Genomic DNA, 18384 nt, shown 5'->3' with positions numbered 1-18384 from the left:
GTCAGATGGGTAGTTTGCAAATATTTTCTCTCATTCTGTGGGTAGTTTCTTCACTTTAATATAATTGTTAATTGCCTTAGTCATTCTAAAAAGTGATTTGGCAAATAAGGGTTGAATTGTGTCCCCCAAAATGTCTATGTCCAAATCCTAACCCCTAGTACCTCAGAATGCAACTGCATTTGGAAGCAGGGTTTTTGAAGACGTGATCTAGTTAAAATGAGGTCGTACTACAGTAGAGTGGGCATCTAATCCAATAGGACTAGTCCAATATGACCGGTGTCCTTATAAAAAGGGGAGATTTGGCCAGGCATGGTGGCTCATGCCTGTAATCCCAGCACTTTGGGAGGCCAAGGTGGGTGGATCACCTGAGGTCAGGAGTTTGAGACCAGCCTGGCCAACATGGAGAAACCCCGTCTCTACTAAAATTACCAAAAAAAAAAAAAAAAAAAGCTGGGTTTGGTGGTGGGCACCTGTAATCCCAGCTACTTGGGAGGCTAAGGCAGCAGAATCACTTGAACCCGGGAGGTGGAGGTTGCAGTGAGCCAAGATTGTGCCATTTCACTCCAGGCTGGGCAACAAGAGTAAAACTCCATCTCAAAAAAAAAAATTTAAAATAAATAAATAAATAAATAAATAAATAATAAAAAGGGGAAATTTGGACCCAGACATGCCTAGAGGGAAGACGATGTGAAGAGACACAGGGAGAAGATGGTTGTCCTCAAGCCAAGGAGAGGGGCCTGCAACAGATTCTCCTTCAGCCTTTAGAAGGAACAACCCTGCCAACACCTTGTTCTTGGATTTCTGTCCTCCAGAAATTGTGAGACAATACATTTTTGTTGTTTAAGGCAACCAATTTGTGGAACTTTGTTCTGGCAGCCCTAGCAAACCAATACAACAAAATATACACTGTATTGAGAACCTTAATATTGGCAATACCATTTGGCACAGGAACTCCTTGCCTTTGATTGCCACCTAAGAAATCATGCATATTGACATGGAATTACACGTAAAGTATATTTAGCTAGTTTTTCTTCAATATGCTATTGCAAGAGGACAATTCAAAAATCCTCCCAACTCCCAGCTGATTTCTGAAAGTTCTCTGGGAGCCTGCGCATCAGCCATCAAAACATACTTGTCACCTTTTTCTTTCCTTTTGGCCTCCTTTAGTGAAGTCAGCTGCCTGAGGCTGGGCGGAGGTGCCCAGCACTCCCTCTGGTTTGTGGGGGGCTGGGGTGGGTCACGCTTATTCTACTGGATATCACTGTTCCTGGGCCCTGCCACCACTCTCAGCCCTGGTGCTGTGGATTCTGTTCATGAGAGGGGCTGAAGTCAAGCCTCCCTGTCAGGCCCAGATCTGAGTCTACAGGTCAGCTGGGGCTGGGGCCTCGTGGTAGCAGGTGGTGATAGAAGACATGTCATTGTCACAGTCATTGAAGACACTGGTTCTCATAGCCCAGCCTCTGTGCCTGGACCTCAGCTGTAGGCCTGGCTCCATTGTGCTCTCCCTGATGAGAATCTCCAGGCCTTGAGCTACCTGACTCTTCCCAGTTGGCCAGACACATCCCAGTGAATGATCATCATCCTGTTCTCATCTCATAGCCAGCCAGTCTGTTCACCCTCCACCTACTCAAGTACAGAGTGGCACACCCCAAGCAACAATCACATGAGAAATTCCACCACTTGGGGAGGGCAGACCTGGGACAGACTTCTTTCATTTTCTGATCTGCTTTTGCCAGATGTCCTCTGTAGCAAGAGGCAGGACAAACAGTGAGGACTCCACCAACACTCACCGGGTGACCCCTTTGCTTTGGAAACTTACTCAGGGTGAAAGGAATTCCGATTTTAAACAGCATCTCTTTGTGTGGCCTGTTTGAGGCACCACACAGAGCTTGCTGGAGCAGCCCTGTTGACCGCTGACCCTTGGCCTGCTAACTGAAACAAGGTGAGTATTTCTAAGGCTGTCCTGGCCACGGGAGGGCCAGAGAATAAATGTGGACCTATTCACATTTTCTTTTCCCTGAAGGTGATAAATGGCTTCCCCCATCCAAACCAGGCCCCTCTAGGGCTTTTATTTGCTATTCTGGTTTTAAAAGGCAGACGGAGAATGTATTGAGTTATCTTTCAACTGTTTACTAGCAGAAGGGCAAAGATCAGATTACCAGCTCAGAGTGATTCATCTTTTCTCCCAAATCAAAGCCATATGTACACAGAGTCTGTGTACACATTAGTTGATTTCATTCATTCATCTGGGTCAGGAGAGGGAGACCCGGGACAAAGGCCCCGCAGAAAGAGATGGAGGCATCAGGCCACAGACAGTGAGCACCATGGGTCTTTTCTCTGCCTCCACATTAGGACTTTAATGGTTTTTTTTTGTGTTTAAAAAAAAAAACAAAACTGTCTGATTTCCTGTCAGGCCAATTAATGATGTTTTTTTCCCAGGTTTCTGGTATAGAGGATGTTTTAATTTGGGAGAAGTTTCCACCCACAAAAACACATATTTGTCTGGGCATGGTGGCTCACGCCTGTAATCCCAGCACTTTGGGAGGCTGAGGCAGGAGGATCATGAGGTCAAGAGATCGAGACCATCCTGGCCAACATGGTGAAACCCTGTCTCTACTAAAAATAAAAAAATTAGCTGGGCATGGTGGTGCATGACTGTAGTCCAGCTACTTGGGAGGCTGAGGCAGGAGAATCTCTTGAACCCGGGAGGCGCAGGTTGCAGTGAATCGAGATCACGCCACTGCACTCTAGCCTGGTGACAGAGCGAGACTCCGTCTCAAAAAACCAAAAACAAAAAACCATATTTAGACCTTTGGAAACATTAAGCATCCAACTGTGAGAACCAAGATTCATATTTAAAGGGAAATGTGAGGTAATTCTGTGACTCTTAGACAGATTGATGGTACAAAATGGGAAGCTCCATCATCACTGATATTCTGAAACTATGGATGACTTCAAATATCCAGAAAAGCATAAAAACAACATAATAAACGCCTATATTCTCACACACAAAACTGCAACATTTTGGCAGATTTGCATCAGCTCTTTTTTCCTTAAGAAACAACACACACAAGGATCATGGAAGCCTCTCCATGCTTCCCACCCTGTCCTTAAACTGATGTTTTTCATCCACAGAATGACGCTATATTAATACTACAGATGAATGGCTCCATAAACTATATATAGCAAAGTATTGAACTTTTGTTGATTACATCACTCTCTAACAAGCTTTTTTCACTGAACATTATGTTTTTGCAATTTAATAATGCCAACAGATGTAGCTACATCCATTTAACTAGTGTATTGCATTTCATTGTTACCAAACTGAACTTGGGTCCACCCATCCTGGCATAGCAAAGCCAAACACTGACAGTGGGATTTGCAGTGAAAAAAGTGAGGCATTTATAACAGGGCACCAAGCAAGGAGAAACAGATAGCTCTTGCCTAGGACCTAAACTCCTGAATGGCTTGAGTGTAAGGGTTTTTAAAGGTGGGAGGGCAGAAGTTACAGGCAAAGTCATAAATCAATACATGGAGGTCTTACATTGGTTTGGCCAAAAAAGGTGGGATATCTTGAAGTGTGGGGCGAGGCACAGGTCATGGGTAGATTCAAAGATTTTCTGATTTGCGAATTGGTTAAGGGAGTGAAACTTTGTCTAAAGCCTAGGGGTCCGCAGAAAGGAATGCTGAGCTCCGACCTGTAGGCATGACTTCCTCCAGGCCACTCAGGAAGAAATTCAGAGCAAAAAATGGCAGTCAGAGTTCAGTCCCCAGTTCCTCTGTTATCTAAGGTCTATGTGCCAGCAGATGTCATTTTCCATTTGGTGGGAGTCCAGGTTTTTTGAAAACAACTCAGGGATATATATTAAGATGTTGTCTTTAGTTTCTATGGGGAACCAAACATTTGGTGGCTCTAACTTCCTTGGCTATTGTCTTCAGCTATTGTTACCTTCTTGCTTATCAGGTTGCTCACTTACTCCTCAGGGCTAGCTAGGTGCCCAGAATTTCCCTCAAAGGAACTCAAGATTTTTCTTTATTTCCATGCTTCGTTGGGAAGAGGGGCAGTCCCCTCAAAAGGATCGCTGCTGTGTCTCCATTTCACGTGAATCATACAATTTAATCATGATGATGATAATGGATATTTGGGTGGCTTCTGTCAAGAACTGTGAAGAGGCTGAGATTTCACTCACTACTTACAGATTCACAAGTGAGGCTGCTGCCCCAGGTTCATGGATGTTGGCAGAAGACTTAAGATTTCTGAATCAGAGACAAAAGACTTCATTTATTTGTCACAGCTAAAGCAATGGCCAGTGTCAGTGTATTTGCACTGGTGCCCCAAGCCCTGATGCCCACGGGGTGATGCAGAGACCCTATGACTCCCGCACATGCATTGGGTCAAGTCACAGTAGAGGACCACTGAGCTGGGGCACCGTGTGGACCTACAGCAGGCAGTAGGCAAGCCCTCTCCTTTGAGGTTCCTCCCTGCAACTACGACCCTGAAAAATGGATCCAGTAAAGAAGAGTCAAGGCTTTATAGTCTTGGTGCACCCAGTAAGACCTGTAGGAGAACAGGAAGCCTGTGGAGGACTGTTTCTTCCAAAAGTTTCCAAGTGTTAGCTCTTATAGACGTATAAACAACACTGCCATTTGTCTCCTTGCACCGTACATCCAAGAAGCAGATTTGCTTCTTGCCAAATTGTTTCCCTCAGTGATTTCAGGAATTGACAATTCCCAGTCGCATATAGGAATTTTCTTGCGTCTTCTTTTCCTGACTAACCCTCGTGTTGTCAGACACTTTCATTTGTGCTAAGCTGATAAGTATCAAACGATGATGCAGGCTATTCATTATGTGTGTCCTTGATTACTGATGAGTTTGAGCAATTGTCATTTGTTGGACTGATCGTTCAATTTCCTCTTCGGTCCTTGGCCTTTTCATATATTTTGCCTTTTTTTGTAGGTGTGTCCTTTTCAAATTGATTTTTTTTGGTGTTTTCTGTATATCCTGTGTACTAATTCTTTGTCATTTATATGCATTAATAATATCTCCTTTCACTCTATGGCTTGTCTTCTCAATTTGTTTTTGGGTTTTTGTTTTGGAGAACATTTTATAAGCTTTAAATAATAAAGTTTATTTATTTTTAATTATTTTTATTTTGCTTGTGCATCTTGTTTAAGAAACCCTGTCCTACTTATAAATAAGGCCATAATTATTTTTCTTATTTTATTTATTTATTTATTTATTTTGAGACACAGTCTTGCTCTGTTGCCCAGGCTGGAGTGCAGTGGTGCGATCTCGGCTCACTGCAGCCTCCGCCTCCCAGGTTCAAGTGACTCTCCTGCCTCAGCCTCCTGAGTAGCTGGGACCACAGGCGCGTGACACCACGCCTGGCTAATTTTGTATTTTTAGTAGAGATGGGGTTTCACCATGTTGGCCAGGATGGTCTCAATCTCCTGACCTTGTGATCTACCTGCCTTGGCCTCCCAAAGTGCCTTATTTTTCTTTTTAAAATATAAAACTTAGGCCAGGTGCGGTGGCTCACTCCTGTAATCCCAGCACTTTGGGAGCCCGAAGCAGGTGGATCACCTGAGGTCCGGAGTTTGAGGCCAGCCTGACCAGCATGGTGAAACCCCATCTCTACTAAAAATACAAAATTAGTGGGCATGGTGGCGGGTGCCTGTAATCCCAAGTACTCCAGAGGCTGAGGCAGAATTGCTTGAACCCAGGAGGTGCTGGTTGTAGTGAGCCAAGATAGTGCCACTGCACTCCAGTCTAGGCAACAAGAGTAAAACTCTGTCTCAAAAAAAAAAAAAAAAAAGAAAGAAAGAAAAGAAAGAAGAAAGAAAGAAAAAAAAGAAAAGAAAAAGGAAAAAAATACGAAAGTTTTTGTGTTTTTCATTTAGGTCATCAATACATGGGGAACTTAACCTCTTATGCAGGGTGAGGTATGAATCTAATTTATTTTTACATGTGGACAACCAGTCGTCTCATCAACTTTTGGTGGATGCTCCTTCCTTCCCTGAGGACATGTAAAATATTCATTCCGTCGTATCATATATCACTTTGCCAGTTGCTCAGGCTGAAAACCTTGGGGCTATCGTGCCTGACATCCAATCCATTAGCAAATCCTGACAGCTCTAGCTTAAAACAGACTTTCTGAAGCCAGCCATTCATCACCTCCTCCAACCCTGCCACTCAGGGCCAAACCACCGCCACCTTTTGCCTGGACTACTCTGTGGCCTCCTAATTAGTTTACCCCTTCATCTCTTGCTCCCCTACAGTTTTTTGTCTACATAGCAACAGAGTTATGTCTTTTTTCTTTCTTTTTTTTTTTTTTTTGAGAAGGAGTTTTGCTCTTGTTGTCCACGCTGGAGTGCAATAGCACAATCTCGTCTTACTGCAACCTCCTCCTCCCGGGTTCAAGTGATTCTCCTGCCTCAGCCTCCCGAGTAGCCAGGATTACAGTCATGCACCACCACGTCCGGCTAATTTTTGTAGTTTTAGTAAAGATGGGATTTCTTCATCTTGGTCAGGCTGGTTTCGAACTTCTGACCTCAGGTGATCCACCCGACTAGGCCTTCCAAAGTACTGGGATTACGGGTGTGAGCCACCTCGCCGGGCCAAGTTATGTCTTTAAAAATACATTTGATTGTGCTCTTCCCTGCTCACATTCAGAATAACATTCGCAATCTTACTGTATCTATAAGACCTCCTATGTCCTGGTTGCTGGTTGCAGTTTGCACCTCATTTTCTACTGCGCTTTCTCTCTCTCTTGCTGTGTTCCAGAAACACTTGTGATTCCTTGCACACTGACTGTGTTCCCAGTTCAGGCCTTTGCACTTGCTGTTTCTTCTTTCTGCTATTTCTCTTCCCCCAGAGAGCTGTACAGCTTGCTTGAACCTCATTCAAGTTTTCTGTTCAAACATCACATTATCAAGAGGGGCCTTCCCTTTTAACCCTCTTTAAAATGGAGTCCTCCCTAATTCACTTAATTTTTCTTCATAACATTCACCACTGTCCACGATTGTAGTGTATTCTTTTTATTACTTGACCCACCTGCTAGAATGTAAGCACCCTGAGGGTAGGCATTTTGTTGGTTTTGTTGTTTGATCTATTCTCAAAGCCAAGAATAGAGCCTGGGACACAGTGGAGTTTTAAAACATGACAAATAAATGGATGAATGAATGAATGAAAAAGCAAAATTTTCCATTGGGAAAGATAAAATCTTTTTTGGTAATAGTTGCACTGAGTTGAGATCTAAGTCTTTCCATTTTGCTATCGTTATAAAAATTATCTTAGCTATTCTTGGCCCTTTCTTTTCCCATTTGAATTTTATGATCAATGTATCAAGTTTCACATAGACCTGCATTGGAATTTTGATTGGAAATGCATTGAATTTATACATTCATTTGACATGAACACCATCCATAAATATGGGATGTCTTTCTATTCAGGTTTAAAGTTTTTCAATAAGCATTGGGGTTTTTTTTAAATGAAAGGTATGTACATGTTTTCCTAGATTTACTAGGTACACTCATAATTTTCTTTTTGTTGTTGTTCCCCCACAGTGAATAAGATCTTTTCCTTTTGCATTTTCTAATTGTTGGTGTATAGGAATAGTATTCATTTTTTATGTCGATCTTCTAAGAAGTTTTCTTAGTTGACTGTCTTGATTTGGGAAGGAAGGTAGGCAAGTATGTTGTCTGCAACTGAGGACTGTTTGGTTTCATCGTCTTCTATTCTTATCCTTTCTGCACCTTATTCCATTGGCTTTATCTTACTAGTTGATTGCATTTTTTTTTATTACATTGGTTTTCAACCTACAGGACACATGCAGAAATAGCAGACATCCATGTCCTGTCCTCTGTTTTCCTAGGAATGCTTCTAAGATTGTACTATTCAGTATGATGTCTGCTAATGATTTTGGAGGATAGCCACCTTGGTTTCCTTGCACAGGTTTTATTATGAAATAATGTTGAATTTTATGAAGTACTTATTTATTTATTTATGTTTTGAGATGGAGTCTCGCTCTGTCTCCCAGGCTGGAGTGCAGTGGTGCAATCTCGGCTCACTGCAACCTCCGCCTCCTGGGTTCAAGCAATTCTCCTGCCTCAGCCTCCCAAGTAGCTGAGACTACAGTTGTGGGCCACCAAGCCCAGCTAATTTTTGTATTTTTAGTAGAGATGGAGTTTCACCACGTTGGCCAAACTGGTCTCAAACTCCTGACCTCAGGTGATCTGCCCGCCTCAGCCTCCCAAAGTGCTGGAATTACAGGCGCAAGCCACTGAGCCCAGCCAAGTACTTTTTTTCCTTTAATCTTTAATGTGGTGGATTACATTAACATATTTTCTGACGTTAAGCCATCTTTCCATCTTCAGGATAAAACCCCACTTGTCATCACGTTAGTTTTATACACTGCTGAATTTATTTTAAGATATTTGAAATTATGTTTATTAGTAAGATGGGTCTATCATTTTCACTTTTGTATGATGTTCTTAAGTTTTTAAAAATCCAGATTATACTAGTTTCATAGAACAAGTTGCTAAACTTTACCTCTTTTTTTAATTCTCTGGAAAATTTGTATGAGATAAAGAGATCTGTTTTTTGAATGTCTGGTAAAATTTGCTTGTAAAAATGCTCTAGAAATTTTGAGTACCATTAGATTTCTAATTCTATATATTTAATGTCTATGGTTTACATTTCCTATTTTCCCCGTCAAATTATTTATATTTTCTAAAAAATATCATTTAGGTTTTCAAGTGTATTGAAATAAAGTTGTTCATAGGATTATCTTACTAATTTTTTAATCTTTATGATGTCTGAATTTGCTGTTTCATGCTTTTTTTTGTTATTTTTCTCATTATTTCTAAATCAACTCTGCTAGAAATCTATCTGCTTTAGCATTCTTTCAAAAAATCATCTTTTGATTTTGTTGAGTTTCTCTACTGTTTCATTGTTTTTCATTTATGTGCTTATATGTTTAAGTTTTATATTTCTATGGTGTTTTGTTGTTTGAGATCGAGTCTCACTCTGTTGCCCAGGCTAGAGTGCAGCGGCGTGATCTCGGTGCAGTGGCGTGATCTCGGCTCATTGCAGCCTTCACTGCCCAGGTTCAAGTGATTCTCCTGCCTCAGCCTTCCGAGTAGCTGGGACTACAGGCACGCACCACCAAGCCCAGTTAATTATTGTATTTTTAATAGAGACAGGGTTTCGCCATGTTGGCCAGGCTGGTCTCGAACTCCTGACCTCAGGTGATCCACCCGCCTCAGCCTCCCAAAGTGCTGGGATTACAGGCCTGAGCACTATGCTGGCCATATTTCTATGTTCTTTATGTTTATTTGATTTATCTTCCTCTAAGTTCTTGAGTTGCATTTTAAGTTATTTATTTTTAAACTTTCTTGGTTTTAAATAAATATATTTAAAATATAATTTTCCTTCTAAATACTGATTGAGATGCATCATATAATTTAGTTTGCATTGTGATTTTTCTCTGTAATTCATGAGTTTTTTCAGAGTTATTTTAAATTTTCAGTGATATGACTGTTTTCAAATTATCTTTTTACCTTTTGTATATCTAATTGGTCACATTGTGGTAAGAGAATGAGTTCCAGATAACATCAGTTTCCTGAAATTTTGTTCAGAGTTCTTTCTACAAGGTGTCATGTGAGAAACTCCTTTTCAAAATTAATGCCGGACTGTGAGCTCCGAAATCCACGTTTGTTCATTCACTGCAGTGTTCTGAGAAGCCTGGGCGGCGCCTAGGGGTGCATGCCCAATGGTGTGATGGCACCAGTGTGTGTTTTCCACTGGAGAGCTCTCTAACAGCAAGGGCTGTGTCTGCTGCAGTCTTTTCTTCATCTTGGCCATCAGCAGCTTAACTTCAGTGATTAATTTTCCTCCTGGGGTCATTTACTTTTCTTTCCATGACTTTTTATTAACTACTGTGTAGTCTGGACATCCTTCTTTATACACTGTCTTGATTTAGTTTTTTAATGGAGAGAGGCCAGGTAGAAAGGGAAATAGAAAAACAGAACTCACTCCTGTTCACAATGAAAGTATTTTTTATAAAAACAAAAATAAAGCCTTAAGCAATTTTTCCACTTGTCTCATACGTGACTGTACAACCAGATTCCTAGGAAATGTCCCTGTTTTTCTCATGCTTCTCCCTGTGGTGTGGAAACAGGATCCCAGGTCTAAAGGACGAGAACTCTCAGGGCGCAGGTTAAAACTGGATGAAGGGAGCCCAGTGGCATCAGCTGGCTGTGCCCTGGTGGGTCACACAGCTAAGTTCAGCAAGAATAGAATTTAATTACATATTCTACACAATGGGATGGAATGAAAGACCGTTTTGAGGAAATAATAGTTTATCAAAGAAGTGGAGAAATGCCCATGGGAGAAGCACGTTCAGAGCAGGCACAGAGTGCATAGATTTCAGAAGGAATTTAGCTGTCACTGGTTCGAGGCCAGGCCAATCCCCTCTAAGCAGGCTCTGACAGCAAGGAGCTGCTAGGACCTGGATGTGTGGTGAAAAAACAAAGTGGTTGTCTGTGCAGAATTTCACAGTTTACAAATCACTTAAACAAAACAATCTCATGAGCTCCTCCTCTCACGCCTATGGGAAAATGTTAATTGTGTTTATTTTGTGAAGTTGCATATTAGCTTAGTTTCACTGAGCCCAATGTGAGCCCCAAATTGTATAAAAACATGCAATCAGCCCCTCTACCACCTCCAAGCAACTTTACTTGCTAAAAATGTGTGTCATTCCGAAGTTCTAAAATGGTCAGGGTGACCAATCATTCCCAACCATTGCTAGAAATCAACGTGACCAATGGGAGCAAATGCAGCAATTGATACAATAACGTCCTCATTTCTACAGGTTTGGTTTGACAGTTCCTTTCACGCCTTCCCCCTTGGGTGGGTTCCCTAATAATGTCCCCCTACAGAACCTTCTCCCAGGTCCACTTGCCTCACTAAGGACTCACATGGACTGTGGGTTAGAGAGTTAGCTAGTCACTTACTCCCTGTGTGACCTTGGGCAAGGTGCTTAACCACCCTTGGACCTCAGTTTACTCACCTGTGAAATGGATGATAATAACAGAGTGGTGAAGAGCAAACGAGCTGAAGCAGTAGCCCTTAGAAGATGCACTGGCACATAATGGCATTTCCCTTTCCACAGCAGCCACTTGCCCTCTCTAGCCTCTGTTTCCTGTGAAGTGGGGTTAGCAAAAGCTGTGCCCTGAAAAGCTCTTGTAAAAGAGGGAGGCTTCTGTGGGAGGCAGGACAATTGCTCCTCCCAGACCTCCATAGCCTGACCCTCGGCACCTATGTTTCCTACATAACAAAGGGGATAAGGCTCCAGATGGAATTAAGGCTGCTCGTCAGCCACGTTGAGATGAGAGATTATTCTAGATTATCCAGCAGGCCCAATGTAACCACAAGGGTCCTTATTAGTGGAGGCAGGAGGCAAGAGTTTGTGTCAGAGTGATGGGATGTGAGAAGGACTCAACCTACCATTGCTGGCCTTGAAGATGGAGGAAGGGGCCATGAGCCAAGAATTGCAGGTGGTCTCTGGAGGCCAGAAAATGCAAAGAAATGGACTCTGCCCTAGAGCTTCCAGAAGGAACATTGCCCTCATGGCAGCTTGATTTTTCTTCAGTGAGACTCATTCAGACTTCTGGCCTCCAGAACTGTAAGATGACACATTAGTGTTGTTTTAAACACTAAGTTTGTGGTAACTTGATACTGCAGTCCAGCAGCGTGCTTTGCTCAGGTAACCTCCTATATGCGATGCTGTCACCATGTTCATTACCGTCACTATTGTGGGCCTAAGGTATGCAGAAGTGAAAGTTATCCCAAAGGTTCTCACAATGGCTCATTCTGTAACGCAGCCTCATCTTAAGACTGTCTGATCTCCATGATACATCACCTCCTCATCCAGACCCCCCAGAGCATGTGAGAAGAGCCACTCTGGAAGCTCCTCGGGCATGCTTAACCCTGCTAACCTGCATCCTGTGTGCTATGGGAAAGGCAGCAGCCTGCCAGTGTCACCTCTGTTGGGATTGGTTCTACCCTCCCTATACAGAACTCACTGCTGGACTTACTGCTTCCCCTGCTAAAACAGCTGCCTGTAAAACGGGCATGGGTCTTGCTTTCTTTGTATTTTTCAAAGCTCTTGAACATGGTGAGTGCTTCATGAAAGTATTTGGAATGAAAAAATCCATGAAAAGAGTCTGTCAAAGCATAGCTGATGGAATGAAACAAGATATAACTGGATGAAGATGTATGTTGTGATGCCTTATTACTTCACTGGGGAAGGGAGGAGTCTTCTCCAAGCCACCCAACCACCTGGCAGCCCTGGCTCATGCAGAGGTCTCCAGTCTGGATGCGCTCTCACTGTCCATCAATGTGGAAATGGGGCAAAGCCTGCCAATCATACAACTTACTCCCTGAGGAGACCTGTACATTCTCAAATACATAAACGCACACAGAGAATTCGTATTAGCTTCGGTCAAATCAATGACACAGAGATGCCATGTGTCATCAGGCACTGTGCTACATGCTTTACACAAACTCTTTGAGGCAGGTTCCATTATACTCCCATTTTGCCCATGAGGTAATTGTGGATTAAGATGGCCATGCCCCTTGCTCAGTTTCTACATAACAAATGATTACACTGAAAATCTTTCCCAGGTCTGCTTGCCAGACCCCCTACCCCTGTCCTTTCCCAGTGTGCAGCCCCAGGTCCATGGGGAAGCCACAGCACAGTGTGTTTCCATGACTCTGGAGACACCTCCATCCTATCCATCCACTTCTACCCACTGTCACTGATATGCATGCCAAACCAGGCACTTTGAAACTATTTAGAATCCAAAAATATAGCATGCATTCCAAACTTAATAATCTCCTTAGCAAACTCTGATCTGAGCATGTAGGTTTTTAAATGGATTCAAAAACAGCAGCCCAGATAACTTCGAAGTTCGGTTTGAATAACCATTTTATATTGAATCAGTAAATAAGGAAAGATGAGTTATTAATCTAGCAAGATTCAATTGTGAAATTTACAAAATAAGGACTTTACTTCAAAAATCTTATTTAAATATTAGAACGTTATCCTGGTCTCTTTCATCGCTTTTATTAGACCTAAAAGAAATTTCACAAGATACGAGGCTTTTAATACTCAGACAGATTCAGTAAAACAAACAAGACAATATGTAACTCTAGGGCAACTGGCAAATTAACCATTTGGGAGAAGGCTGGAGTTAGAATCTTGTCCCACATCTGAACTCTCTGAATGGTGATTATGAGTAACAGTCTGATGACAGATAAACCTTGATTTTCATCCTGGTTTCCCATTTACTTGTTGCATGAACTGGAAAAATTAACAAAACTTCTTCGTACCTCAGTTCTTCTCACCTGCAAAACCAGGATGTCTGCTAAAATTGGCTATTGGGTGGGTTAAGCAAAACAGGGTCCATAGTGCCTACGCAAGGTACCAGGCTCCTCAGAAGTCCTTGATGTCTGCTGGCTAAAAAGAAAAAATGAAAAACATACTGAAACAACACCCCTCTCTCAGTGATTGACAGGACAAGTAGGCAGAAAGGCAGCAAGTGCTGAGCAGACCTGAACACCACCATCAGCTAACTTGACCAAGATGACATTTACAGAACACTTTGCTCAACAACAGCAGAATACAAATCTTTTAAAGTTCAAATGAAACATCTGCCAAGTTAGATCATATTTTGGGCTATTAAAACAAGCTTCAATGACATTCAAATGATTCAAGACACAGGATGTTCTCTGACCACAGCAGAATAAAATTAGAAATCAGTTACATAAGGACATCAGGAAAATCTCAAAATACATGCAAACTAAATAATATACTTCCAAATCACCCATGAATCAAAGAATAAATCAAAAGGGAAATTAGAAAGTATTTTTATCTCAATAAAAGTGAAAACATATCATTTTCATTCAGGGATGAATGCTAACGCAATACTCTGAGAGAAATCTGTAGCACCAAATGCCTATATTAAGAGAAGAAAGGTCTTAAATGACCTCAGTTTTTATGTGAAAGACTATAAAAGGAAAAACAACTTAAACTCAATGTAAACAGAAAAAAGTAAATAATAAATAAATAATAAAGATCAAAGCAGAAACCAGTGCTGTAGATAACAGAAAAAAAAAATAGAGAAAATGAATGAAACCAAAAGCTAGTTCCTTAAGATCAATTAAATTGATAAGCCTCTAGCCAGGATGATCAGAATAACAACAACAACAAAGACACAAATTGCCAATATCAGGAATGAGAGAGGTGACAACACTACACTTTTTACAGATAAGATAAAATGGAAATATTATGACAACTTATTCCTATACATTTCACAGCTGAGATGAAATAGAAAAATTCCTTAATGATACTCATTACCAAAGTTATCTCAAAAAGAAATAAGCTGTATAGTCCTATACTTCTTTAAAAATTGAATTCATAGTTAAAAATTTTCTAACAAAAAACTTCAATTCTAGATGGCGTCTCTGGTGAATCTATCAAACATTTAAGAAAGAAATAGTTCCAATTCTAGTCAAACCCATCCGGAAAACTGAAGCAGAGAGAATATTTCCAAATTTATTCTAGGAGGACAGCGTTATCCTGATACTAATATGAGATAAAGACATTACAAGAACAATAACAAAAAAACAAAACCCAGGGTCCCCCATTGTCACTGGCTGCTTCTCCCTTGAGGAATTCTCCTCCAGGTCTCTCAGCTCCAGCTCTGATGCACCCTAATTTGCTCCAGCAGCTGACTCAGCCTGGCCCCAAGACTAGCACATCTCCACACCTGTTTGCTCATTTGCTTTTACTGGATTGTGAGATGGCTGAGGAATTTTTTTCTTCATACCCCAGTGCTGAGAACATAGTAGGTATTTGGTAAATATAGGATTCAGTTTTGAAGCTGGGAGGTAGGTTGAACATAAGTGTTAGCAGAATCCAATTTGACCTGGAATGCTGTGATAAACATAGGAAGTCTAACAGGAATAATAATGAAGAACTGCATTTATGACCATGGAATAAATAGCACCATTATGGAGAGAAAGGTACAGGAGCAAAGACATTGCTCAGCAATAAAATTTAAGGACGGGTAGGTGTTGAGACCTCCAAAGATCCTACTGGTTGACACTTAAATTCTTTTTTATTTTTATTTATTTATTTTTTTTGAGAAGGAGTCTTGCTCTGTTATGCAGGCTGGAGTGCAGTAGTGCAATCTTGGCTCACTGCAACATCCGCCTCCCAGGTTCAATCAATTCTCCTGCCTCAGCTTCCTGAGTAGCTGGGATTACAAGCATGCGCCACCACATTCAACTAATTTTTGTATTTTTAGTAGAGATGGGGTTTTGCCATGTTGGCCAGGCCGGCCTGGAAATCCCAGCCTCAAGTGATCTGTCCACTTCAGCCTCCCAAAGTGCTGGGACTACAGGCATGAGCCACCATGCCTGGCTGACACTTAAATTCTGACTATCCCAAATGATTAGTCTAAATTAATCACGATAATTCCATTTCACCATGATCAATTTAGGAATGAGTTTGAGGGAAAATATTCTTGGGGACTTCGTGAAAAAGTTTCCTCATATCTAATGATAAGACCGAGGGAGATGGTCTCCTCCTTCCATGGACATTTCATCTTTGGATATGATCCCTGAACCTGTGGCAGATATCCTGCAACCAAGCAGGGTGTCCTCCATCCTGAGGCAAAGCCAGCACACAGCAGAATGCAGAGATGGCATCTGCCCTACCTCTCAACTTCTGGTTTTGTAGATAACATATTTCCTTGCAGTTTCAGTCAATTAGGGTCATGTTTTATATCATTTACAGTCAAAACCATTGTCAAAGGTTATAAATAATAATATAATTGGGGGCTGCATTAGTATAAGTATAGTTTCTAAGGCAAGTGTGAAGTGTGAGAAATTAGTTAGGTAAAAGACATGCTACTGCTATAACAAAGAGTCCCCAGATTCCTCAGAGCAAAACAGGATCAAGGTTTATTTTTCACATAAGCAGGGGGAAGTTGGCACAGTTCTCATCCTAGAAAGGCAGCTCTGTCATCTTCAGCACAAGGCTTCTAATCTTGCTCCAGGTATCACTTACACTTGGGAAAGAAAAAAGAGCGTGAAGAGGCACATGCCTGATGCCTTCAGGAGCAAGTTCAGAAGCAGGGCACATTGCTCTCTGTAGGGGCTGTGAGGAGCTGCAGGGGAGGTGGCGTCAGTACCTGGGCAGTAGCTGGGGCCTGGACAAAGCTTGGGCAGTGAGGGACAGACAGAGATGGATGCTGGTAGCCATCAACATTTAGCATAGCACATATTTTTTCTAATCCTGGTACTCCTGGACTATTGTTTATCATTAAGAGGAGACACAAGAAGTACAAACAAGGCCAGAGGAGAATCACCAGGAGCCAACCAGCAGATGAGGTGACTCAAAGCTACGGCATGGGAGGATGGTGGTGGTGGGGGCTGATGGGGCTTAGGCTGGGGAAGGAAGACCACCAGGGCTGCCAAGGCAGGAGGAAGAACACAACACTTCCTCACATGTGTGAGAGATTATCATGTGGAGAAGTGGTTAAATGATTAATTTTGATTCCGGGGCAAAGACCTTCCATTTGGTGGAGTTTACAGAGCAGGTTATGACTCAACATCAGAAGGGAAGAAAAGAATGACAGCAGTTGAAGTCATTCATGATTAGAATAACGAAACACCAGTGAGTCACATGGAGGAGATAATACAGACCTGGTGGCTCATCAAGGAGGTATTATAGCCCACAGACAGGTGAAGATGAAGAAAACATTTTCCCTTACAAACAATAATGCACCTGTATTTGATCTGCTGTAAAGGTCTTTGACCTATGATTTACCAACTTCCAGTGTGCTTAAGTCTAGTATAGAGATAAGGGCAATTGAAAGGAGACTGTGTAATACTGATATATAGGAGATTTATGATTTTAAAAGTCATGCTCATCTTTGTATGAGTTTCTTAGTCTCATAAGAATTTGCATTTCAGGACTGGCCTTCAGCACATGAATGTCTTCTCCGACCCAGCATGCTGTGGAACAGGCTTGGACACTGACTTCCCACTGACCTCAAAGGCAGTGCTCTTCTTGAACTGGACTTACTTCAAATGCAAGGCAGAACTTTTTATTCTGGAAAGAATCGTGCCCACAGAACAGACACTGGCGATCATATCCTTTTAAAGAATGATGTTCAGCTAACAGGTTGTTACATTAGTAACTAAACTAGAAGTTCTTGTCCTATGGAGAGAATCTCAAGTCTTTGAAAACAAATTCTTTCCTACCCTTCACTCAAGTAATTTATCTGCTCTGAAGAATGCCAAAAACACACCACTGTGCCCTGCCCAGCGCCACACACATTTCCACTTATTTTTTAGGCTAAGCAGTAAATGTGGATCCAAAAGTGGAAGAAATCAGACACTGCTGATGGCAGATGTTTTGCCAATAGGTCAGATGGCTGCATGTTTTTAATCAAACAGTCTCCATCACCTGAGATCAGAGATCAAATTATCAAGGTGGTGTGTGTGGACAGCTTTTTGCAGCCACTGGCAGACTCAGTTTCCTTTGTCAATTTCTGTCTGGGATACGATGCTGTTCAAAATACTGGTGAGACTTTTATGGTTAAATTATGCTGAAACATGGTGTGTTTTGAGGAGCAAGTTGTCAGCCAACTCAATGATACCACCAGTGGGAGTAGTCCATAACTCAGGCTCAGCTCCTGTATCTCTGTGGCTTGGTCAGATTCTCTAATTACTCTTCCACCCACATTTCTTGCTGGTATTCTCTACGGAGATATTTGGCTACTGATACAAACATATTACTCTTGTCCCAAATAACTCAAATTTATTTAGCGTCTGAGAACGGCTCCACCTTTACAGAGTCTAAGATGACACAGGCTCTTCCCTCCACCCCTATTTGGGTTTTGGTCCAGCAGCAAGTGCGAACATATGGTGCGGGGCCCACAGATGAGGCCAAAATCTCATTAGGTAGAAATCTGAGCAATTCAGGATGTCCAAATACTGCAGAAGCTCAGATGCCTTCATGCTTTGGAGCTTTCATCTATGAAAGATACTTGGGGAAAGGATAAACCATGGGCTGGGTGGGAGAAAGGAGGTGCCCAGAAAGAGCACTTGTTATGCACATTTGTGACTGGACTATTCTCTTGTTTGCTAGGAAAAATAATTAATATTTGCACTGGTTTTTAAGTTAATACCATTTTGAACTTATTGTAATTTTGTATGCTATAACTACCTCGTTATTTTTTAATTATTTTTTTTTACTTTGAGATAACTGTAGATTCACACACAGTTGTAAGACATAATACAGAACA

General features: G+C 41.7%; 1 protein-coding gene and 1 long non-coding RNA gene across 3 annotated transcripts in view; one reads left to right on the top strand and one right to left on the bottom strand.

The window, feature by feature from the left end:
* Positions 1-1657: 1657 nt before the first annotated feature.
* LOC134761754 (uncharacterized) overlaps positions 1658-18384 on the top strand; it is a 32967-nt gene continuing 16240 nt past the window's right edge. The window contains exons 1-2 of one of the 2 annotated variants that reach the window (XR_010140837.1): positions 1658-1942; positions 17048-17258. This is a non-coding gene — a long non-coding RNA (uncharacterized LOC134761754). Of the gene's footprint in view, positions 1943-17047; positions 17661-18384 lie in introns of both variants that reach the window. The other variant, XR_010140836.1, reaches the window with a different exon arrangement.
* Positions 13124-18384, bottom strand: part of PKD1L1 (polycystin 1 like 1, transient receptor potential channel interacting) — a 184156-nt gene continuing 178895 nt past the window's right edge. The window contains exon 56 of the mRNA XM_063725988.1: positions 13124-13523. Within this exon, the coding sequence (XP_063582058.1) occupies positions 13500-13523 (24 nt within the window). The 3' untranslated portion in view covers positions 13124-13499. The remainder of the gene's footprint in view (positions 13524-18384) is intronic.

This window comes from Pongo abelii, chromosome 6 (genome assembly GCF_028885655.2).
Source record: "Pongo abelii isolate AG06213 chromosome 6, NHGRI_mPonAbe1-v2.0_pri, whole genome shotgun sequence".
NCBI classification, from domain to species: Eukaryota; Metazoa; Chordata; class Mammalia; order Primates; family Hominidae; genus Pongo; species Pongo abelii.
Note: the sequence above shows the minus strand (reverse complement) of the source record. Positions and strands in the feature narration are given on the sequence as shown.